Below are 25,039 nucleotides of genomic sequence, written 5' to 3'. Positions count from 1 at the left end.
ACGGCCAAGAGAACGTCACAAAACATTGAAAACAAAAAGATTAACTGAGAAAACACAAGACCTTGCACGTGCCTTATAAATTTGGTACATTTTTTCCACATACTCGATCAAACAACAACGTGAAATTACCAAATTCAAGGTTGTTTAGAGAACGTAGCTCATGATTGTAAATTTTTTCATTCTCTGTCTCAATTTGAACGCCTTTCCCACCTGGTGTTCTGTTACTGGATAGTTCGCCCACATTGTACAGTTCAAGTATAAACGCAAACTTATATTTTCAAGTGAAGTTTTTGTCGGTGTTGCCGTAGTGGTTTCTTCAAGTCCGCAATAAGACATTTTATACGGTTAATTCACAATCTGCAATAACCTGATTGGCAGTCGTTTTCTTTCCAAGAGCGCGAGAGGTTTGTGAAGCTTTTTGCTCCTTCTCTCCAGGCAATTTTTTTGACACCCACTTCAAGTTCCGTGTCAGACTAGTAACTAACAAAATAGTACTCCGGTTAGCCTACTTTAGCTTAGGTAGCTTGTGGTTGGCCTCAGTATATTTTGGATCAGGATATCTGCTTCGTAGGCTATTCCTCTATTCAGTCTGTTGAAATATCTCATGTGTTGGAAGCCTTTTGCTGAGTTAATGTGTTTCTGACGAATGAATTGTGTGGCTGACCTGTACACATATAAAATTGGCTTCTCTTAACGATAGAATACAAATCGTATTTAAGCAACTCAGAAGGTATCATTTCTCGATAACAAGCTTGAAGAATAAACTGCATGCTGTCAGAACCAAAGTAAAGTTGTCTCTTTTAATTCAGGTGTCCAGTTGTGATAGATCTGCAAACAAGTCCCGCGTGTTAGTTTAAGGTCCACTGATAGAGTAATACTACCATTCTTTATCAGTTGATACAACCGTCAAAGAATGCTAATTTAGCTGAATCGGGAATCTCTTAGGTTCGACTCCTGATAGGAGCACTCGGATTTCCTTTTTTCCTAGTATGCCTGTGTCACTCACTGAATAATCGACCATTCACTGTAATGGTGTCAAACAAATGCCTTATGATTGCTGGAGTTATGGTTGTTTACTCGAATTTATGGGTTACCATAGGAACATATAACCTTTAAAACAGCCATAAATTAAGCCACTGCGTGTAGTGGTTGTATGCTGTATCTCGTTATCAGATGTGTCACCTGAGCTAAGATATTCTTCATCCTCCGAGACACACCGCTAGCCTTTGCCTGCGTGCAGACGTCTTCTATTTCCTTTGTTGCACTCTCCCCGATTTTTCCTTAGGGGAGGGGGGCGGGTGCACACAGGCGATGCTAGCCTGCGTAGCTGGCGGTATTGTCCACGTACAAATATAAAAATTTGGCGGGCCAAACCTCCCCTTCCTTCAACATCTCGCCACCCATGCAGCCAAATACACTGTTTGAAAGGTCGGAGTGCCTCCAGTCATTGGTGTGCAACATGTAGTAGGGGGTTGAACTTTCTGTCTTCCGGCCCAGATGTGACAAATGATATGCTTGATTATGTGGGATATAGCAAGGAAGGTGACAAGGCCTACAATATGTACCGTGCAGTGTAAACCATATCAGGGAAGTTGCCTTTTATATATTTTTTGTTTTATTAAATATTATAGTAAAAGTGCCAAAATAAACTAGATTAAAATTATAATGTACAGTTAAAACATCTAGTATAAAGTAGTGTCAGGCTATAACTGTACCTACGTCAAGCTACAACAATTTATTTATTTATCGTTTTTGGGTGGGTTTTTTTTTTTTGTATTTTTGTTTCTTTTGCAGTACCTATATTTCCAAATTATCAGTCAACCTATATTTCCGATGAAATGTATAAACAGCGTATAAGAATAACTGGGAAATTGCACAAGGTCTAGCTTAATTTTGATATATAGTTTATAATTTATAAAGTTTTAATTCTATTTAAATCAAATCAAATCTGAATCAGGACTGTTTCTCCGTGAAAATTTGATGTTCTTAAGGACGGTACCTCCTTTTGCTACTGCGCATACGTACTGCGCATCTGGGGATGATCCGGGAACTCAGGTTTCATATGGCCGGCGCCTACTAACACAGGGATACTTCTGCGCAGTTGATAACCATGTGGGAAAGTAGATTTACCAAGGGTTATTGAAACCCAAAAAGAAAATTGGAGGTAACCACACATTTTTCAAAGATAATCAAGGTTCAACTTGCAAAAAATCAAACAAACGAACAAACAAAACAAAAAAACGGCATTTTACGGCTTTTTAGATTACTATTGTTGATTAATTATCTCTAAAAGATGCCCGGTGACCCCAATTTTCTTATTGGATTCTAATAGCTCTTGCTAAGATCTGCGTTTCTCGGATAGTCATAAACTGTGCTAATCTCGCGCTAATCTAATATTAGAAGGCACTGCGCTCCGTTTCCCGGGTTAAGAGCATCAAATTTCAAAGGGCAAACTAACAGGCCAACAGTCCCTATACAGAAACACTCTATTGTGTTTATTGTTTATCACTAAATAGGTCATCGAGAGTGGCATTTGAATTTACAGTTTGACAATTTGACCTCGAAAGCATCAGTCATTCCCAGAAGTGCCCCCCCCCCCCCCAAAAAAAAAAAAAGAAAAAACATTAATGTGACATTTTTCCACGTTGTTTGTCACGGGGGTCGGGTATTCGCCTACCCTCCCCCCCCCCCCCCGGGTATACCATGATCTATGAATGATCACTATCACGTTTTGACAAATTTAAACCAACCACGCTCGGAAGAAATTTAGTAATGAACTACAATTTCTTATAAGATCACTGAATGTATAAGTAAAAGTAAAGCCTACAAAGGAGTTTACGAGCGGGGATGCAAAGAAGCAGGCGGGTGAGATACTTTCTGTCTTGCTCCATACTTATACATCAATGCTCTACTATGATCCTCAGAGGTTATTTACAATGAAATGAACCACGACAAACGGCCAACTTAAGAGAAGACTGTCCACCTACATGAGAGTTGTCGACAAGCAGAGGCCCGTATTACGAATCACGTTGTCAGTGGAGTCGCAACACGGTGCCATAGTTTTCAATGTGCATCTCTTGTAGCATTCAAAATGGAGATCCTGTCCTCACTGTTCCTTCCAGATAAAAAGATTTCTTCGTCAGTTTTCTTAATATCATATTCAGAAGCAATAATACGAACTTGAATGTTGCGAGCTTTCTTCAAATTCCCCAGGGCTTCATCAGTGGATCCCAGAGCACCAAGAGCACAGCCCAAACCATAATAAGCTCTGGCCGTGTCCCGGTGATTTTCTCCTGAGATATAAAATAAAAAAAGATCGTGAATTAGACCTTCACAGATACTATAATTTTAAAAATACTACAAATTGTCTATGTTTCACAAACACCATGTGAACAGCCACAGGTTTCCTATGCTTCAAGCTGGGGATGTTTCACATATAAGTTCCCAGTCCTGCTTTTGCCTATATTCAATCTCTGCGGCACAACAATTAACCTGAAATATTGAGTAACCGACATCTTTTGATATAACCTGGTATCATTTTATTTTCTTTTTTAAGGTCTGGTTGTGGGTTGCAAGCTGTACTGTGAGGTGTTTGGATAGCTCTCATGGAAAACTATGATAATTTATCATAGAGCGCTTAAATTAAAGGGAACCTCCACTCTGACAACAAATTGACGGTTAAGTGTTGGAAATGTTGTACAAATTCTAAATTTTGGTCTAAAACGTAGGAATGACATTCAAGTGTGTTAAAATTAGATATGATTATCGACTATTTTCGCTTTTAAATTTCCTGGGCGCAGCCATTTTGAATTTTATGACGTGTAACGGTTGCCACTATTGTTATTCATTGGAAGTTCTTTTGTTTGAAACAATTAAGAGCGGATGTCTGTAAATATCAACCAGAGGTGTGCAATAGCGAAAAATTCAAAATTCTCAGAAAAATTCACAACATAGCCCACGGTAAACTATTGCAAGAAATACATGTTTTACTTCGATCCGATAATTATTTTTGATGTGAGGCTATGATCTTGAATTCACCGCTCCTGAACCGGGTTTTCGGCGGCAGGTCTATTCCGGGGGTGAGGGGTGAGGGGTGGGGGGTGGGGGGTGAGGGGTGAGGGGTGAAGGGTGAGGGGTGGGGGGTGAGGGGTGAGGAATGGGGGTGGGGGGTGAGTTTAACCCTTTCCAGCCCAAGAGTGCCATATGGCACAAGACGCAATAACGGGCTCAGTATTTGGTCAATTTGTGTGAAATTTGCACAACGAAAAGATCTTTGAAAGATCTATAAATTGAAGGCATAAAATCACGCCCCCCTCCTATATGAGACTTGATTTACCACCCCTCAAACTTTTGGATTTTTTTCCTTTGTACATTAAGAGTCCAGTTGATATCTTACAACAAGCAATGCACTGAGAGCTGTATATTAAGCTATAGTTTAGGGGGATACCCAGTATGTACAACGAATAGGAAAATTTTCACTGTTTTTCTTCTTTCGTTTTGGACTTTTCTCACTCTAATATGTGACCTCTTCCGTCTCTGTTGGTGTGATTTATAGCACACCCCAGAAAATACCTTTTAGATGGTATATCACATGTGGTCTCCCAGTTCATAGTTAGCGATTTAGAAAAATTCGACATTTCCCTCGGGCGGGAAAGGGTTAACAGACGTGGATCTAGACTCTCATATACGTGATAAACGAACATCCTGCAATCTCACACGAAATCACCAGTTCGGGGGTGAGGGTACGTTTAATTTGTTCATGGCGCGAGCTGTGGGGATCTGCGATCCACCTTAACATTATTGAGTTCGACAAACACATAAAAGTAATCCAAACTGTGGTTATCGTTTATTGTATTGCTTTTTTGTTTGAGACTCGTAAGATCTTGGATCTTGGATCGACTAAATGATACAACTGACGTCATATTGGTTTTGATTCTTCAAAGTGTAACAAAACTGTAACTTTATATATACAAACAAACTAGATTAACTTTCCCTGGTTAATCATTTACCATATGGCCTTCGAAAAACCGGTTGTTAGGCTGGTTTGTCAATGATACTAAGTGTAAGCGTCAATACTACTAAATGTCGCTATTGTCATGATACAATTACAAATGTCGTTATTGTCATTACACAAACAAACGTTCTGCTCTTGAGATATGAACCCTCTACTCTCACATTAATTCGAAATCTTAAAACTGCAACACAACTGTAACTGTAAATAATCTGGATTAACTTTTATGAATTTGCCAAAGTGGCTTGTGAAAAACCGGAATCTAGACTGGTTTTGTTGAATCGTTACTTTAACTAGCGAGCAGTTTCCTTCCTTCAAACCCCCCCCCCCCCCACTTTTTTTTTTGGTGGGCAGGGAAAAAATGTTTTTCCCTTTTCTCGTTTGTATTTGGGATTTGAGCATGTTACATTTCGAATCTTCATTTCTAATTCTCTCTAGGATCAGAGAAAAAAAGAAAGAAAAAAGTTCACTGCCTTCAGTTTATAATTTCTTCCAATTTCAGATTTCCGTTTCTCCCGTCCTTGTAATCAGAGTTCCATTAATAGAAAACGGAACATAAAAATAAACAACAAACATGTTTTTAGTAACTAAAATATGCTGGTATCACTTATATTCGAGAGATAACTCTCACGACAATAAGCTCTAGTGTATTTGCCGTTGCCGATTAAGGCATTTCAATGGTCGAATCGTCCAACTGAGTAAAGCTTGAGGTTGGCCGCTGATAAGATTGGTCCTTAAAATTTTTAACGTACGTGCGTAAATAAAGCTGAAGTAACGTGTACTGGGACTTCAGTGGCACAGCTGACGATAAAATTATCAATTCAATTCGAAAAACAAACTTAGCACATAAATTTTTTGCGACACTTTCTAATTTTGCATATTTCGTGAAAACGGGAAAATTCAGTCACGAAAATTAAATTAAGTGACCTGCCGTGCAAGCCTTTAGAAAATTGGCCAAAGTCAAGTGCTGCGATGTACACTTCAAAATCTCGAAATTCACGTGTCGCGAAAAATTCATTTAATAATGTACACAAGCCAACGAATCTCATGTTAGTGGTGGTATTTACTGTAGTCATGTTGGTGCTTACAAGCGGAACTATACTGAACGAGGATGCACAGGGGGAAATTTCCGTCCTTTGCTGCAAGCAATTACGATGACATTTCTATTTTTATGTAATTTTTTTTTCAGTTTTCGCTCGCACCAATATGATACCGTGAAAATAACCTGCATGGATTACATCTTGACTTGTACCCCCCTCAAGAAAATTAAGGCATGGGTCTCTCGTTATTTACTTGAAAAAATAAGAGGGTGGCCTATCATCTGAAGATTTAGCCGTAACTTCGTGGGACTTTGGCAGAGTAACATGGTTGCAAATGTCAAAGTATTGACATACACGATGTATGTAAATTGAGTTACGTGGTACGGCCGTAACGTCGTGAGACTTTGGAGAGTAACATGGTTGCAAATGTCAACATATATGAGAGTCTATGAGAGTCTAGATCCACGTCTGTTAAACTCACCCCCCACCCCCACCCCTCACCCCTCAACCCCCACCCTTCACCCCCCCACCCCTCACCCCCTCACCCCTCACCCCTCACCCCCACCCCCACCCCCCACCCCTCACCCCCGGAATAGACCTGCCGGAATGAGAAGGTTTTGTCCAGTCAAACCTACATATGCAGACCGAGAAATTAAGAGCGGCTTTCTGTAACTATCAACTATCGCCATGCAAGATAGAAAAATTCGATTTTCTCAAACTTTGCCATAATAAAGGGCTTTGCTAACTTGTTACAAAAATTGAACTTTGAAGTTGTTTGGATTTTTATTTTCTTGTTGAGACGAGGTTTAGTAATTTCCTCTCACAGCGTCCAAAATCGGTCCTGAAATTGCACTTTTATCGAAAGTTAGCAAACCAAAACGGAAACCGTACCAGCAAAAACTGATGCATGCCATTAAAATATCATCCTTCAACGGCGATTTAGAGCTGTTAGGTCTCAATGAATTTCGATCCTGAATTTCTTATGGAATTTCCAAAATTATGCCTCGCGGAAGTATTGCGTGACGTTCAATTTTGGCCAGATTCGTGGGCAAAAAAATTGATCTGGTACGTGGATTTACCCACTAAATTTATTATTACCACCAAAAGTATCATTTTATCTTAGCTTTTACCGAAAATGTAGCTTGGGTAAATGAAACGGCAAATTGTGAGAGCGTGTTGAAAACAAGACACTCGCGCTAATTGATTGGCATGTTGACCCGCCATGTTGCGAGTATCATCACGGTAACAAACCCCGGACCCTAACGACATTTTGTACTTCCCTAACCTTGGAAAAAACTATATCTATAAACAGTCACATTGGTTCTGACAAACTCTGTAGGTTAGATACCCAACCCTCATCATCAACATTATTTATTTGCCTTACCTGAAAAAAAGGATTCATTCAATTTACAAGCCAAAGTAATGGCGAGGAGACCCTCTCTGAATATACATAAATGGTCGACCAGGTTGTCATTAAAGCTGACTTTTCTGCCGTTGTTTTATTTATTTATTTATTTATTTTTTTTTCTTTCTTTTTTTTTCCTCTTTTCAATCTGCATTTCACGTCTTTGGACGAATATGCCATAAGTTTTAACAGATTTGTTTAATAAAATCTTCGAGGAGGAGGCGGAGGGGGTAATTGAAGATATCTGTACTGAGATTCCAAATTAAAGACAACCTCCAGGTACCTGGTACCCCGCAAAGGCAGCCTGGCGTCCTTATGATTAGGCTATGGATCGTAGTGTTATGGAACAGCTGAGTGATGGATGAAACGTTTGCAGTTTTCACGCAGAAGCAAATCTGCCACTCCACCAAAATTCACTGTACAACAAAGTTTTTCGCACTAAAAGGCTAGGGATTATTACTTGGCTGCAAAGCTGATATGACTCATAACTTCGCCCTATTTTCCTACTTTAGCCTGGAACGTTCAGTGCAGTAGATTTAGTATTTTATTACTACCTTACAGAAGTGTTTGATATCGACAAAACACATCTTGAACTGACTATTTGTCTGAGGCACCGTGACCTGTTTGGGGTTAGATGGCGATCTAACAAAAAGAACTCTGCTGCTCCCAGTTCATGGTGTTCGCGCTTAAGCAGAGAACGCGGTATTACCCTGTCCCGGCCCGTCACCATTTTATCATTTTCAATGTTTCAAAAAAAATAAAATAAAATAAAAAAGGATGCTACCTAGCGAAACCGTTACAGTGACGCCAAAGTCAGCCCGATGTAGGTTTCTGTGTGGCGTGCGCTACAGGAGTAATTGCTGTTTGCCATCCTTCGGACGTATAACTGTGGGGTCCAAGTTACTTGAGAATCCTTTTCTGTTGGTGTTTGATATTATTAGAGTCAAATCTCCCGTAAGCGACCACCCAAACAAAATGTCAAGCAGGTGGTCTCTTACGGGAGGTGGTCGCTTACGAAAGGTGAGAACACAAGGGGTCAAAAATTTTGAACTCATTAGCATAAGGTGACTCCAGAGGTTTAGTAGCCACAATAACGTTTTTTCAACTTTCCAAAATTATATTGCCAGTATAATTTCAGTATCCAAGGCGATGGTTCGCCTGTGATAAATTAACCAATACGACGATTGTGACATTCACGTCCCCTGAACTACCCAAGAATGTACATGTGACAAGGTAAATTTTCCAACTCCTGACAGGGAATAGATATGAGGACTTTTGTCGCGTATGTAACAAGTGGTCGCTTACGGGAGGTTAAAAACAAAAACAAAGTCTAAAAGTGGTCGCGGTCGCCTACAAGAAGTGGTCGCTTACGAGACGTTCCAACTACATGTATAGTGATTTGACTGGGGATATTTTGGTATTTTGGAAAAGTGGTAGCTCAAGAGAGGTGGTCGCTTACGAGAGGTGGTCGCAAGGGGAGGTTCGACTGCATGAGGGAAAGGCGGGAGTGTAACTTGGGGCAAAGTGCATAGGAAAAACATGGGACGCCTGTGTCTCGCTGTTACGGTGTAACTAGGCAACAGTTTTGAATTTGAATGAATGTTCCGTGTACGCATCCGGACTAAATCTTCCAAAATGTTGCAATTATCTCATCCAGATAACCTCGACTGAGGTAAGAAGTACTTCAAGATATTGAGTTTCCTGTATTTATCATAAGTTTTCCTCAAGTTGTTTGTCGATAATGATTTATCAACTGATATTATGTTGCGTGCATTCCTAGGCTTCGCAATTTAAAATAAACCTTACAAAAAACTACGAAAATGGTCATTTTACCTCGATATTGATTTACACAGACGAAAACTGACATCGCACAGCATTTAATATATCATCTAACAGTTTTTGGATAACCTTTTGCGATAGTACTCGCGGCGTGGAAAGTCAAAACAAACTAGTTTGATCACTTTGGTTTGAAGACTGAAGACTCTCGCAGAATTTGTCATTTCATTTACCCAAGCTAGTTTCTCGATAAAAGCTAAGACAAACGATACTTTCGGTTGGAATAATAGCTTCGATAGGCAAACCCATCTATTGCACAAGTTTTCGAGAAATGTTTGTCAGTTTATATTACCTGATGCACTGTATGTGGTTGTGTAAACAAATCAAAATGAAACCGCTACACTTACAATTGGCAACAAAAATGGTCCTTTCGCACTGGTATTGACTTAAATATGGGATATAATATATCGCTCAGATATTTGAGGGACACAAAAGAGTTTTTACGTACGTTTAACACAGAGTTCAACTTTTTTTTATGTAAATTAACCGTGATAATACTCGCAACATGGCGGGTCAACATGCCAATCAATTAGCGCGAGTGTCCTGTTTTTAACACGCTCTCACAATTTGCCGTTTCATTTACCCAAGCTACATTTTCGGTAAAAGCTAAGATAAAATGATACTTTTGGCGGTAATAATAGTTTTGATAGGTAAATCCATGTACCAGATCGATTTTTTTGCCCACAAATCTGGCCAAAATTGAACGTCACGCAATACTTCCGCGAGGCATAATTTTGGAAATCCCATAAGACAGATTCAGGATCGAAATTCATTGAGACCTAACAGCTCCAAATCGCCGTTGGAGGATGATATTTTAATGGCATGCATCAGTTTTTGCTGGTACGGTTTCCGTTTTGGTTTGCTTGCCTTCGATAAAAGTGCAATTTCAGGACCGATTTTGGACGCTGTGAGAGGAAATTACTAAACCTCGTCTCGACAAGAAAATAAAAATCCAAACAACTTCAAAGGTCAATTTTTGTAATAAGTTAGCAAAGCTCTTTATTGTGGCAAAGTTTGAGAAATTTTTCTATCTTGCATGGCGATAGTTGATAGTGACAGCAAGCCGCTCTTAACAAAACTAACAAACCGTGACAAAAATTTTTTTACTTCATAGGCACTTTTGAACTCGTGAATGCGCGTAGCGCAATGAACGAGTTATAGCGATAGTTGACTGTGGACTTGGTTGGTTAGTTGGTCGGTCGGTCGGTCGGTCGGTCGGTCAGTTTTGTCGTTAACTTTTGGGCGTGTGCAGTGAATAAGTTTTAAATTCAATTAGTGGAAAAAAACACGCGAACATTTGTTGTTCACGGCGCATCAGGAAATTCTTATTCAATATCTAGAATAATTTGACGATCATTTAGTGCAAGAATGGAGATTTTTCGTTCAATCTGAGCAAAGTTACAAGTTTTTTCAGTTTTTCAGAAAGTCCGGGGTCGTAAACTCAATTACTGAAAAAAAAAACGTGAAAATTTTTTTCACGACGCGTCAGAATTCTCTCATTCATTCTGTAGAGAATAATTTGACAATCATTTTAGTGTAAGAATGGAGATTTTTCGTTGAATCTGAGCAAAGTTATAGGTTTTTTTCGTTTTTTTCTACAGAGTGCGGTTTCTTTTAAGAATTAAAAATAATTTAATTTAGAAATAATTTAATTAAAAAATAATTTAATTTGTCAGTTTTCACGCGAAAGCGGAACGTGCCATGTCACGCATCATTGACGTCGTAAACAAAATTATACAAATTTCTGGTGAAATGAACACTTTAAGATCTTGTCAGCTTTCATGGAGGTTTCAAAGGGAAAAATGTTTCATTTTCGAAATTTACAACTGGTAATTTATGGGGAAGCAAAAGGACGCGGTCGATAAATAATTCTTATTTAGCAAGAGCTTGTCATAGTTCATTATTTTTACTTGAGGACTACGTGGACTGAACTCCAAAGGAAAAATTTCACGCATTTATGTCGGGCATGAAATGTAATGCGATACTTTGTTGAACAGATTTCCCTTTGTGAGATCGGCTTGCCCTACAGTAATTTTGTAATTTTAATTCCCAAAAAAACTTCACTTGCCCATCGGGCAAGTGATGGTTAGAATCCACTAGCCCGATCGCAAAATCCAGTAGCCTCGGACTATCGGAGACACGAATTTGCATGACGTAGCTGCACATGGCGTGCTTCTATGAACTTTGAATAAAAAAACACGTGATTTTTTTTTAATCGGCGCATCAGAATACAAGAGTACAAGAATGGTTATTTTTTCGTTACATAATCGGGCAAAGATATAGTTTCTTTTAGCTTTCAAGGAAGTTTCCGTAGCCGTCTAAATTTCAATTGCTATGTGTCATTTGCATTCACGAGTTGGCTCACAGGAGCCTTTGATTAACTCGTGAATGCGCGTAGCGCAATGAACGAGTTATAGCGATAGTTGACTGTGGACTTGGTTGGTTAGTTGGTCGGTCGGTCGGTCGCTCGGTCGGTTTTGTCGTTAACTTTCGGGCGTGCGCAGTGAATGAGTTTTAAATTCAATTAGTGGAAAAAACACGCGAACATTTGTTGTTCACGGCGCATCAGGAAATTCTTATTCAATATGTAGAAAATAATTTGACGATCATTTAGTGCAAGAATGGAGATTTTTCGTTCAATCTGAGCAAAGTTAAAAGTTTTTTCAGTTTTTCAGAAAGTCCGGGGTCGTAAACTCAATTAGTGAAAAAAAAAAACGGGAAGATTTTTTTCACGACGCGTCAGAATTCTCTCATTTATTCTGTAGAGAATAATTTGACAATCATTTTAGTGTAAGAATGGAGATTTTTCGTTGAATCTGAGCAAAGTTATAGGTTTTTTTCGTTTTTTTTAGGTTTTTTTCGTTTTTTTCTACAGAGTGCGGTTTCTTTTAAGAATTAAAAATAATTTAATTTAGAAATAATTTAATTAAAATTAATTTAATTTGTCAGTTTTCACGCGAAATCGGAACGTGCCATGTCACGCATCATTGACGTCGTAAACAAAATTATGCAAATTTCTGGTGAAATGAACACTTTAAGATCTTGTCAGCTTACATGGAGGTTTCAAAGGGAAAAATGTTTCATTTTCGAAATTTACGACTGGTAATTTATGGGAAAGCAAAAGGACGCGGTCGATAAATAATTCTTATTTAGCAAGAGCTTGTCATAGTTCATTATTTTTACTTGAGGATTGCGTGGACTGAACTCCAAAGGAAAAATTTCACGCATTTATGTCGGGCATGAAATGTAATGCGATACTTTGTTGAACAGATTTCCCTTTGTGAGATCGGCTTACCCTACAGTCTAAATTTCTAAGCCGTGTAAATTTCAATTACTATGTGTCATCTGCATTCACGAGTTGGCTCACAGGAGCCTTTGATTCAATTCCGCAGAACTTCCACGGTTTCTTGCAAAAGAGGAAAACAAATTCAACACTTCAGTTATTTACTCAGACATTAAATGAAGTTTGCCTGACCTAAATAACACAAGGAACTAGAAACCACTGAAATCGAAACATGTACAAGCGGACGAACTTCAGATCTTTAGTTAAACCCAGTTAAAATAATATAATATTCTAGTACTCTAGCAGAATGTTCGAAACTATCGATTCCTGTAAGATATTTTCGATCTTTTAAAAACTATAAGAAAATACAACCAAGTGAAATGCGAAGAAAAGGTAACAAAAGTTTGAATTATAATAGTGTCGAGCTGCGCAGGTAAGCGATCTATTCTTGACTCGCTCGAGTTTGTTATAAATTATGAAGAAACGAACCGAGATACTGTATTTTGCTCCTGTTTTTCCTGGTGTAGAGATTAAGTCCTCGCTAAAATGAAAATGAATAATTTACTTACCCGTTTGAGCGCTGTCGAAAATTCGAAGATCAAACTCTCCATAACGGCCTGCACGATAGTTTCCCTGTCTTCCAGAATCCCAATGCACTAAAACAGTTCCGTCGGGAAGGCTGCCATCTTGTCCTAGACTGACCACAGTTCCAACATTGCCTTCACCATTGTCTTGGTCTCCCCACATCCAATCAGGGCCACGAACAACTCTTAAACCAATCTTCATATTTCTTTTTTTCTCTCTCTCGGGGCCTGAATTTCAGGGGTAAGACCCAAACTCAGGACAATTTCAAGTGACCGACATTTTGGACGACAAAAACACTGCAACGCGAGTAGTTGAGATTGCGTGACAGCAGTAAGTTTCTGTTCAAGCTTTCGGGAAAATTCCCTTCGATGACGTATCAATGTTGTCACTTCTGGCACGTCATACCGTAGTTTGGGGAGGTACCTACTGCACGGTGTCTGCTTTGGGAAATGATTGTAGTCGTTGTACTAAGCGGGCAAATCAGCATGTATCAGAATTACTTCAAATTAATTGAATGTGTTTTGTGTATATTCGTGACAAGAAGTTCCGCTATAAAAGGGCAAGCCCTTCCTTCATTTCAACCTCGTTCCCAGGGTCTCTCTTCTTCCCGCCCCAGCGAGCCCTGGCTGGAGCTGGTCACGTGGCACCCAAAATCTGGGTGCTTGACACAATTTGTCGTTAGGGAGGGGTAATAGAGTATGCAGTTGTCGCTTTCTCAGAAGGACAGAGAAGCCAGCTACGAACTTTACGACAACAAGCGGTTTTACAACCAAGCATTTCTACATCACACGCTCACTTGAGACCTGGAAGAGGTTCACGTTTCTTCCACTCAGGTAGAGTGTTGTTAATCCAAAAGTGTTATTTTAGAAACAGTCGTAACGTTTCGGGACGCCAGAGGGAAACCGACAGACGATGGAGGACGCTTGGGTCAAAACCTAAACAGGCATGGAGATTAGAACAGAGGTATCGCTGGCTTTACGCCTTTTAACAGAGCTCCAAATGGGGTGAAATGGGAAAGAAGATCAATTTTAATATTGCCGAATGGAACACCAAGAATTTTTGGCAATAGAATGTGAGCAGGCGAAGTGTCCAGAAATACCAACGGACTGAAGCAAGCTGCGTGTGAATATAATTCAAAGGTACTTTTCATCTTAGTTTATTCCCTACGTTCTTGACTTTAAGACGTAGTTAAACGAAAAATATTGAGCTCAGAGCGCTGATTGTGATCGAAAACAATGTATTTACAGTGTATTTAATCACAGGAAATCGGTGACCAAATAAATATTCGATATTGTGCTTCGCGAATTACATGTAAATAAACAGATTACTATTAACAAGAATGTATTGGTATTTTCTTGTGAGTGACGAATTATAATGCTGTTACTGAAAAAAATTTTTATGAACTACATTTCATTTTATAGAGCAAAAAAAAGTACTTATTACCGCAGTTTAAGCTTGAATAAATGCTATTTCTGGTAGAATTCATGGAATCAGTTCCAACTAATGTAGATAAATGACTCCGGTTCAAGTTGTAGAATTTATGATAAACCTCTGCTTCATCGACCGTTTGAAATTCCCTAGATTGTACTTAATATACGATTTTGCAGACGGCATAAAACTGCGCCAAATCTCTTGCATTTCGCTTGCTAAATCGCACCCGCTTGAAAATCTCTGATCGCCTCTTGCGAATAAAATAATTGAGCGAGTGTACCCCGACTGGGGAGAAGTTTGTCGTGTGCTGTCACGTGACCAGCTCCAGCCTCTCTCGCTGGGGCGGGAAGAAGAGAGACCCTGGGAACGAGGTTGCCTTCATTTCACACTTGTGGGCGTGAGATGCAAATTAAGACGCTGTTCAGTAGTATAGTGGAAAGTCGTTGACTCAAGCGTCCTCTGAAAAATATGCCTCAAAATTTTATAATATCACCACAGCAATATAAGATATCAAGTTCTTATTTGTTTAACACGGGTTATTCTGGAGACTAAGCCAATTTCATCGGTAAAAGCCGAAGAAAAAGATTTATGTTGTTTGTCAGTTGCCTACGCTCTGCGGCTCTGGTGGTTGATTGACAACTGAAGGTGAGAATGGCCTGGCCAGGCCCCTTTTATACCGCAACTTCCTGTTTAAGTCTCCGGTTTCTATTGAGAAGATCAGTCATGCGAAGTACGAGTATCAATGAGCCAGTACATAAACTTACTCTCTTATGTGTGCATTTGGAAAGTAACGTTGATTCTCCTTTTAGCGCTGGTATCCAAAGCGAATTCCTGGCAATTGTCTAAAGCAAAGAGAACTGTATGGTGGGGAAGTAGAGAAACACACAAATTAAAGAAAAAGACCCATTGCAAGCATTATCACAGGGACCGCGGAGGGGGAGGGGCTGGGGCTTTTAGATGGTTTAAAAATATATATTTTATTTTACTGAACCATATCCATTACTCACAGCCGAAACACCTTACCTTACATGTTATTAAGTATATTAAGGTTTTCCCCGACAAACCCAACAATTTCAGACAGTTTGTCGTGTGCTTGCCGCTAATCTCGTACCCAGATCTCAGTCGGTTCGGGAATGTGGGAGATCTGGGTACGAGATTACTTTGCTGCTGAACGGACGACTAGATATCAACCGTGAAATAATGGAATGTCAGCTGCTGTTTCTATTTTCATTCGTTCTTGGATCGGTGTTTCACGAAGATAAAGTGCCATCGCTGAATAAGTTCGAGGGAGTTTTTGCACAAAGGCATTCATTTATGAAAGCTACTTATTGCCGTTACGCGTAAACATTTGAAACGGAGAATTATGTATAGCTGCAGTCACACGCTGGATAATTCAATCCGTTGTCATAACGAACAAAGAGGTACATATGATTGACGGAAACATGAACAACGAAACTGGGTCTTCACAAGCTGCTGGCTTTCACAAGAAAACAAGTCAAAAATTTCTGCCTCATCTGGGCTGTTGTGTTGGTCAAATGTAAGAGCCAGACTGAACGATTGGCTCCTTACTTTAAAAGAAAAGAAAACATATATTAGTTGATACAAGTAAAAAGTCACATCAGTGTTGACAGTTTCTGATGCATTTCTAGCCATTTCAGAAGACTTCAGTTTAAACATTCTCTGGAGGAGCATGTCCCCGGACCCCCCTAGTTGGCTCACGCTAGCGGGTTAGTTTTAGCCCCCCCCCCCCCCCCCAACTCAAAAACCCGCGGGCCCTGAAAACATCGTTCTCTTCTGAACTGTCTACAAATAATATTCTGCTCATGCGTAATTGAAACCATGCTCTTGTGTGAAAAATGACAGATCGCTTACCTGAGCTGTCAGTGAGTAATTTGACATCTTTAGTTGTTCAAAATTATGAAAAATAAACTCAGTGATCGAATGATAAACCAATTATTAAACTCGGTTATCGCAAAATATCGTGATTTGTCAGTGTTTCACAGATCAACTTGGGTTTCGGCAAATAATTGATCTGTTCTAATAACCAGAGAGATAATAATAATCAGAGTTAATTACAAGACTTACAAGAGTTTATTACAAGAGTTTATTATTACTTCCAACTAATCTTGGTGGGTATTAGTGATAGGCAAAAATTAAGACTGCAATATTGCTACAATATCGGCACTACAATGTAAGACTGTGACATGCAGTTGTAAACGAAACACATAGCTACAAGGTACTGACAAATCACGATATTTTGCTCAACCTCGTCCAATAATTGTTTAATATTTTTCGCTAAAGTTGAAGACCCTTTCTGATAAAGGTGCAGTCCTCCTCTGTTTAACAAAGTACTACCTAAATTACTGTTGTCAATGTACGGTAACTCCACTTACGGTTGCTTGCAAAGGACCTTAGAATTTTGTTACGCTCTTCCATTGGATAATGGCAATGCCAAGGGGTCTTTTCACGCAAATCGTTAGTACCCAAAAGGATAACAATCATCACCATCATCATCTTTATTGAGGATACCAACGTCACAAAAAGTGGTTTACAGAAGGGTCCTCAAATAAAAGAACCAAAGAATAGCTAAAAAATACAAAGACCTATAGACATAAAATAGAACAAAAACATTAAATAGCTAAATTAATTAGGTGGCCGTTTTAAAGATCATCACATGGCATTAGACAAGCCACGCTTAAAAACAGTCAGAGACTCTGCTTCCCTTAAAGAAGTGTTTAATCTTTTGCAGATGTTAGAGGAAAATTTTTTTGTGTATGATAGACTTGTCAGTATCATGAGTAAATACCAAGGCGGAAATGTCAGTCTAGCCATGCCCATATAAGCTGCGGTACCGCGAGTGAAGTCTTTCGTAGCGATTGTCGCGACCCAGTGAGCAGCGAGTTTTTGCATTACATGTAAACAATTTTTTTCCAATGGTATTATTTGAATTCAAAACCTGGTACAAGGTAAACGGACTAAAAATGGAGACTGTAGATATCTTAAAAGAACAGGATCTCGACACCAAGGAGGCTCTAGTCCTGGTTTCAGAGTCTGATGTGGACAAACTTCGACATGACCCTTGGCCAACGCAGATTACTGTACAAGGGAATCACGGGGCTGCGACAAGACTCTGGAACTGGGCTTGGGGCTGATTCTATCTCGCCTGACCCTGTTAACACCAAGTCATTAGCAAAACACGGAGGCCTCGAAGAAATTTTAAACAAGATGGAGCGAATAGGAGCTCTTGACGACTCTTTGTTAGCGCCTGGGGCCACAGAGAGCTTTATGGGACAACGCCTCGACAACGACCCACAAGTCTTCTGGGGAGCTGCGACAAAAGCGACAAACGTAGGCAAAGGAGGTGAGAAGCCCCTTTTAATTCCTGACTTTGTTAGCTTTAATTCTTTTACGAGCTCTGACGATGAACACGAGTTTGGAAACTCGGGCGGGGCAAGCATCGTTATCCGAGCCAGCAACACAAAAGTAAAGCTGGAAAACATCACATTATCTATGTGACTAACCACAAAATTGCGTATTATGCATGAACTAGTGACAGTTGTCAAACTATTAGGCACGTCCAATATAGCAGATTACTTATCAAACACCGCAAAGTTTGTCGAGCTCTTGGAGCACCACACCCTTTCCTCGGTTACCCTATAAGACAACAAATACCGCACATTGCAGCAGTGAGTTGTTGTGTATTGAAGACTAATGACCTCATCTTCTATTGGCACTGGACTTGCGAATATTATTTCTCCACCTAGTGTAATAACCATGAAAATCACCATTGACGGAGACTTGGGTCGGGTGACAGAAACAGTTGTCAAGCAACTTATAAATAGACATAAAGATAGAATTATGTTCCATTCTCTAGCGCTAAAAACCAGTTGCAGTACATGGGGATGTTGTCAGCAGCAACCGCTGACCAAAAGATTGTAGGCTCTGGGAACGAGGATGGTCCCATTCTCGGAGACCCAGTGGCATGCGTAGATTAGTTTACGATGGGGAGAGAAAGAAAACTCTTGAATAGTGCAGGGACCACTTGTGCAAACAACTTGCAAAGTGTAGAAAGAAAACAATACCGGGCGGTCAAATTAATTAGGGGGAAGGAAACTTCAAGGGCTTCACGTTTTTTCGCCGACGTTTTTCATCAATTTTCACTGTGTCCTCTAGCACCCTGACTATCTCAATCAATCAAATCAATCAAAACCTTTATTTAGACCCGATTTAAGGATTACAACTCGGTAGCTTTTGGGTTCGCGCATATTCTATCTACTATCTACCTCTGGGTCTCCTCATGTCTCCCAGGAATAGTTGATCTCAGAGGGTTGCCTTCTCTGACCGTGAGTTGCCATACACTAATACCGCATTGCAGTTTTAATTAGAGTAACAAAATTTTGGTGGCCGCGCTAAGCTACTGAACAGTGTAAAAAAACAATCTGCGGTTAAGTTCTTTATAGACCCAAAGGTGACGAAGGCAGAGTTCTTCAACTCGAAGATATAGTGGTTGCTGATCAACTCTCTCTTGTGCTTTGTTTTAATCAAATTTTTTACCAGGGTGTTCACCGAGAAGACTGAAAACGCTGTCGTCTTTAAGGTTGTCATCACTAAACCGGCCAAAGCTAAGCAAAGGCTTGTGAACCGATGCACAAGAAATTGCTCGCCTGTTTAGGAGGAACACATCTGCAATCGTGGCCAATTTTTTCCGGGACAGATAACAAAATAGCATAGGCCAGTGAGAATTTTATTGTGGATATCTATAACCAGGCTCCATAAGCTTACTGAAGCTGTCATTACAAATTTTTGAAAGCCCTCCACCTCCTCCAAGCAATGGTCTCAATTACGCTGCTGTGTTTATTTCGTGATGAATTTTGCAAATCGTCCCATTATTTTTGGCCAGGATTGTGGCTTAGTCAGTCAGCGTTCATCGCTCAAAAAAGCCCGCGATTTAGCAGCGTGGACCGTTTTTCATGTTTTGCTTGATCTGTAATAACAATGATGTCAAAGGGCGATGCTTGCATCCCATCCAGTTTTCTTTCACTTGGTATTTATCTGCTCTGACATACAATACTATGGCGTAACACTTCACATATAACCGCGGTTGACATAACACTGACTCTTGTAAAACCGTAGTAGTTGCCTGTAAATGGTTTCACGACGCTTTTTGTTGTAGGTTCCCGCCGCAGAGCATCATTCAAATCGGACACTCTCTCCACAGACGTGGAACGAGGCTCTGCGGCGGGAACCTCCAAAGCAAGCCCCGTGAAATGCGCCTCATTGAAATTTTTGTACCGGGCATCAGTAAACCACGCAGACTCCATATTTCTGACTTCCGTTTTATTTGAATTCCACATGCACGAGCGCGTCTCCGAATTTCAAATATTGCATGGTCTCGCGGCAAAACATTGGAACCCGTTTAATTTCAAAAGAAAACCACACCCAGATTTTCTCGACTGAGCCTAAAAAGTCTTGAATTTTTTCCAATAGTATTTGGTACTCTTCCTGTTGGATCTAAACACCTTGTTATAATACAGCACTCATTCGTATTCCCCTAGGTCTTTTTCCGCGGAAGTTTAGTTTAATAATTTGCATTCTGCAAAAAGACCACCGGACACCGGTGAAATCACGCCTAAACCCCCGTCAAAGTTCCCGCCAAAATTCCTAGCGCAGTGCGGACGTCACCAGCCATTTCACGCCGATGATCGACTGATAAAAGTTCTAAAATAAACTCGTTTACAGAGGCAGGTATAATATAAGGCTCTTAATAAGTTGTCTTCAACGTTTTCTTGTTTCTGGTAAGTATCAAAGCAAGTATCAAGATGGAATTTTTTCACAGCAACTGGTTAAAATGAGCGAAGAGGAGGCTGTCGTAGTTGCTGATATGGCTTCCAAAGTGCCAGGTAAGTCTCGATAAGAAAATATGAATATAAACTAGGCTTAAAGCTTGTTATGATTTGCGAACTGCTATCCCTTTATTATACACTTCTAGAATTGAGTCTGATAGTAATGAAACTTAAAACAAAAGCTAAGGGAGTGTTCATTATTTATGGGCAGGGGGGGGGGGGGGGGGGCTGGCAAATGGGGAAACGGAACGTTTGGAACTTTTTGTACCCCCCCTCAATGATGAAGGATAACTTTTTTTGCCACCCCCTCCCCCCCCCAGCTAGAATGCATTTATTAGCAAACCATACTCTCATCCTCCACTTAGCGCTTTACTCGCTTGCCTTTTGCTTGCTCCACTAGCAGTAGAAGAAACTATTACGTATGTTAATGTACAGGTTGAAGTGTCTGGAAAATACCACAAGGCAGCTAAAGAGGGTGTTTTTGCAACTGGCAGACACTCAAAAAAAAAAAAGGAGTGAGTAGGAGGCGGAAAGAGACCAAGAGAAAGGCAAAACAGAGAAAAGAAAAGAGAAAAAGACTGTGCCCAGCTGCAGTTGTGGAGTCCTTGACTGGGCAGTTTGCAGAAGAAGTTATATTGCCATTGTCAGATGACATGATCTGCCTGCAAAACACTGACAGCCTTCACCCAACCGTTCTAGTGAAAGGCCTAGATCAACTTATTTCTGAAATCGTTTCTTTGTTTACGCATACTTCAAACGTCTTTAAAACAGGAATTTTTGTGTACTCTATAAACTTATATTACAGCTTGGTGTCCAGCTTGGTCTGTTCGAATGCTTCAGCTGAATTTTGAAAACGCAGAAAATGTTAAGGAACAGAAGCGATCGCTATCCTAAGCTGCCTTTTGGCTTTCCGCGGAAAGTCTTAACTGCATGAACTTTTTTCGCTCTCTTTACGATAGTTTTCATGAATTATAAAGCTTCATTGTTTTCTGAACTCAAATCTCATTCTGAAACTCTTTTAAAATCTCTCTCTCTACCCAAAATGAACGCTATTTTTATCTCAGAAAACAAAATGAATTTTAACAATGATCGATTTCATTGGTATCGATCGGTACCACAGTTGTTTAATCGAAGGCTCCCTGATGACGTTTTTTAAACGGCGAGGTCTCGTCTGAGTGCCTTTTTAACCTTGCGGGTGTACCAGTGTGGCCTGGATAGTTAGCCCGGTCTCACTCGAATGTTCTGAAACTGTTGAGGTCTTGTGTACGAGCAAGCAATGTGTCTCTGTCGTGTTCTGTCGTTAAATCTGCAATGATCTCCCAGTCTCTCTAATATAGCTTTGCCACCTTCGCACAGAATCGTGAAATCACACCGTCTTGTTTATTCGGATCGACAGCGGATGATAAGGCTTACAATTTCCATATTTCTCGCGGACGAGAATTAAACACGAAATATGCGCATGCGAATTAGATTACACTTTGCACGGGACAACGTTTTTGCAATCGAGTCACCAGACATCATTCAGAATTCATTGATTCGCTCGGCTAGCGCTCGAAACGTCGGCTTTAGAATGTCTTTCTTTGACGGGACAAAGTAATTAACCCTGTGAACTCAACTGGTACATTTTCCCTTTCGAAATCGCGGGGGGTTAGAGATGACCAGTAGTAAATTAGTGAACTGGTCATAACAAGTTTGTTCGAAGAGGAACCACTTTGTCTGGGGTAGGCAGAGGCCACCATCTATTTTGTGGTTTGATGGGTCCTGTTCGAGTATAGTAGTTTTGAACACTTCCCTTACAGTAAACTGTACAACAGTATCAAATGAAAGAAGTTTCTTTTCCTGGAAACGGGAGTATTTTATTTATGCACAAATTAGTGATTCGGAAATAGCCTCTAATGCAGACATTCTTTGGCTCATCAAGTCACGTGCCGAGCCAAAAAATGTCTGCAAAGGAAGCTAATTCGGGAAGGCCCTCAAACGAAATGTATTTACAATAATAAAAGGCTAAAATTAATACATTACCGTATCGCGTCTATGAAAAAATGTAAAATTTTCCCAACTATATACGAGTATAACATCATTGTTTCCAACGACAAATTGAATTTAGAGTTCTTCAAACTTTTCATATGCGGCGTGTTTCGGTTGTAAACGAAACACGCATAAAATCCTAAACATACTCGTACCAGAGCTTAAACTACAATTTTACTCCCTTGAGATTAGAATCACGGCATCGTTTCGACAAAAAGTTGAATTTAGAATTGTTCGAGCTTTTATGATTTGAAACAATTCCAGAATATACTTTACTACTAGACTAAGCAGATACTGAACTAAACATCACTGATCAGTCGATCTGTACAGCGAAAAGTCGTTGATCTATAAATATTCTCAGTGGCCCGTTTACAAGGATTCACAGACAGAGAATTGTGCTACTCGCTTTTCAGTCTTCGTCTCTAAAATGGAATCAGTGATATCATCAAAGAGGCACGGCTTTGTTTACAAATTGAAACTTATTTATATCTTTTTAAAAAAATGTGCAGTTGCCTTCAATTTTCTTTTGGAGTCCAACAGACCTTGCTAAGATCTGCTTTTCCCACATGTCACTACTGCGCAAAAACATCTTTGTATTAGGAAATAACCTAAGTTCAGTTCTCAAGTCATCCTGTAATGCGCATGCACAGCTACTGAAGGAGCCACTGTCTTGAAAGTAACTTGACAAGTACCGTATTCATTCGATTAATCGTCCCCCGCCCTGGGCGCTTATATAATTTTGGGCCCATGAAGGTGCGCACTAATTCGAGGGTGGGCGCTTATTATATCCCCAACATATTCAGCAAGCGAGGACATTTTTTAGAGAATAACAAAGCAAGGGATAACAAGTTTGCTTCGCTTCAACAAGACCAAAAAAAGTGCAAAAGCTAACATGAACAAGCCATAAACATTATAATAAAAGTTCATTGACTACCGTATCTAAAACCAATTTTGGAACACAACTGACACTCCTGTTCAGTGTTGGGAAGGGAGAGAGTGAGAGGTGTGGTGGGTGCTTAGTAACTTTTTTGGCTTTCAGGGTGGGCGCTTTTTCGAAAGTGGGCGGTTAATCGAATAAATATGGTACTATTTAGTACGGGAAAGGAGAAACCTCTCTAACATTGATACCTTCTTGCTGACAAGATCACAGCAAAGCAGTGTACAGACTCGAAAACAATCGTTATTTTAAAAGGAGACGCGAATTGCTCGAATAACGCCCTATTTCACGAGGCGCAGTTGTGTAGCTCGTATACGTCTCTCCCCAGTCTCACTCTCCGTTTCCTGGCACACTCCAAACTGTTTGGAAGACCACGTGTGGCGTCTTTACAACAGATCCATGGAAAAAGTTTGAACCTTTTTTTGAAGTCAAATAAGTTCATTGAACCACTCCGTTCATACCTTTATCGAAAGTATTTCCTTCATTGGGTTGTCCGGTACTTAATTTCAAACCTTGCCTTGCACCCAGCTCTCAAGAATCTCCACTACATCCAGGCGTTCCATATCTTTCTCCTTTAACAATTCAATAACCCTCCCCACAGTTGCTTGAGGCTTGACGCTCCACAGTCGCAGAAGTTCATCAGTGGGATTTTTTTGCTGCTCCAGATTGCGGGTGACGTCTTTATCAAAACCCAGTTTCTCACCAAGCATTCGGAAATCTTTGTACTCCAGGTCATCTCTTACGTTTAGCTTCAAGTAGACCCTACGCAAGACAGAATAAGGAATGGCCATGATATTGCTCGACAATCTGGACCTTGGCAGTTGATCAGACCCTGCGTCTGCCGTGTCAATTCCAGGGTTTTTCTGGCTGTTCTCTTCAACACTCATCTTTAAAATGCTACCATCTTCCTCGTCTGTGTTGCAAAACCAACAACAACAAAAAAACGTAAGGATTACTTTTTTTAACTAGTTTATTTTTCTACAACCATGGTTCCTATGCACTCAACACAAACTTCCTTAGGATCACGTGACTAGCTGTCCTGCAAAAACACATACTACTGATCTAGGGATGGTCTGTTTGCTTCAGAGGTTTTATAAAGGAATGTCCCCCAGTGAAAAAAAGAATAAATTAGGAAAAAATGAGATGCCCTGATGAGCATATAGTATCAACACCATAAAATTCCAAAGATAAGCCCCCTCCCCCCAAATTCGAAACTCAGAGAAGGCTTCCATTATAATCTGTAGGCTTATATTTAGGAATTTCCCTCAAATGCAAAATAAACCACGCCAAAATAATTAAGCTAGTCCCTATAATGGATTCTAAGGGGGGGGGGGGGGGGGGCTTTGTTCAAATGGGTTACCATAGCTTTTTCATGTTGGAGGTATATGAAAGGGTATAGAGACTTCACAAGCTGCAGTATAGAAAAGGGTACAGAAAACTATCATAATATGCTAAGGTACAGCCATCTTAGTTGAAAACAGCGAACATTTGAAAGGGAAAAATAATCGAAATGATTTTTCCCTTTATATAGTTTGCTGTTTTCAACTACGGCCGTTACCCACAAATTAACAACTACGATTAATTAAAAGCTACCATTTTTCCTTAAGGTAGCTTTTAATCAATATTAGTACATGTGAATT

The 25,039-nt window shown here is 40.0% G+C and overlaps 2 protein-coding genes across 2 annotated transcripts in view; both read right to left on the bottom strand.

The window, feature by feature from the left end:
- The window catches only part of LOC146484126 (uncharacterized), a 134,160-nt gene extending 120,701 nt beyond the window's left edge, over positions 1-13,459 (bottom strand). The window contains exon 1 of the mRNA XM_085105395.1: positions 13,145-13,459. Within this exon, the coding sequence (XP_084961521.1) occupies positions 13,145-13,361 (217 nt within the window). The 5' untranslated portion in view covers positions 13,362-13,459. The remainder of the gene's footprint in view (positions 1-13,144) is intronic.
- A 9,705-nt stretch (positions 13,460-23,164) lies between these two features.
- LOC146484125 (myeloid differentiation primary response protein MyD88-like) lies at positions 23,165-24,316 on the bottom strand. Its single transcript, XM_085105437.1, has one exon. The coding sequence runs from the start codon at positions 24,284-24,286 to the stop codon at positions 23,906-23,908; it is 381 nt and encodes a 126-aa protein (XP_084961563.1). The 5' UTR covers positions 24,287-24,316; the 3' UTR covers positions 23,165-23,905.
- Between the last annotated feature and the right edge of the window lie 723 nt (positions 24,317-25,039).

This window comes from Pavona decussata, unplaced genomic scaffold, assembly GCF_977016875.1.
Source record: "Pavona decussata unplaced genomic scaffold, jaPavDecu1.1 SCAFFOLD_37, whole genome shotgun sequence".
Lineage (NCBI taxonomy): Eukaryota > Metazoa > Cnidaria > Anthozoa > Scleractinia > Agariciidae > Pavona > Pavona decussata.
The sequence above is the reverse complement of the archived record's forward strand: the minus strand, read 5'-3'. Positions and strand labels throughout refer to the sequence as shown.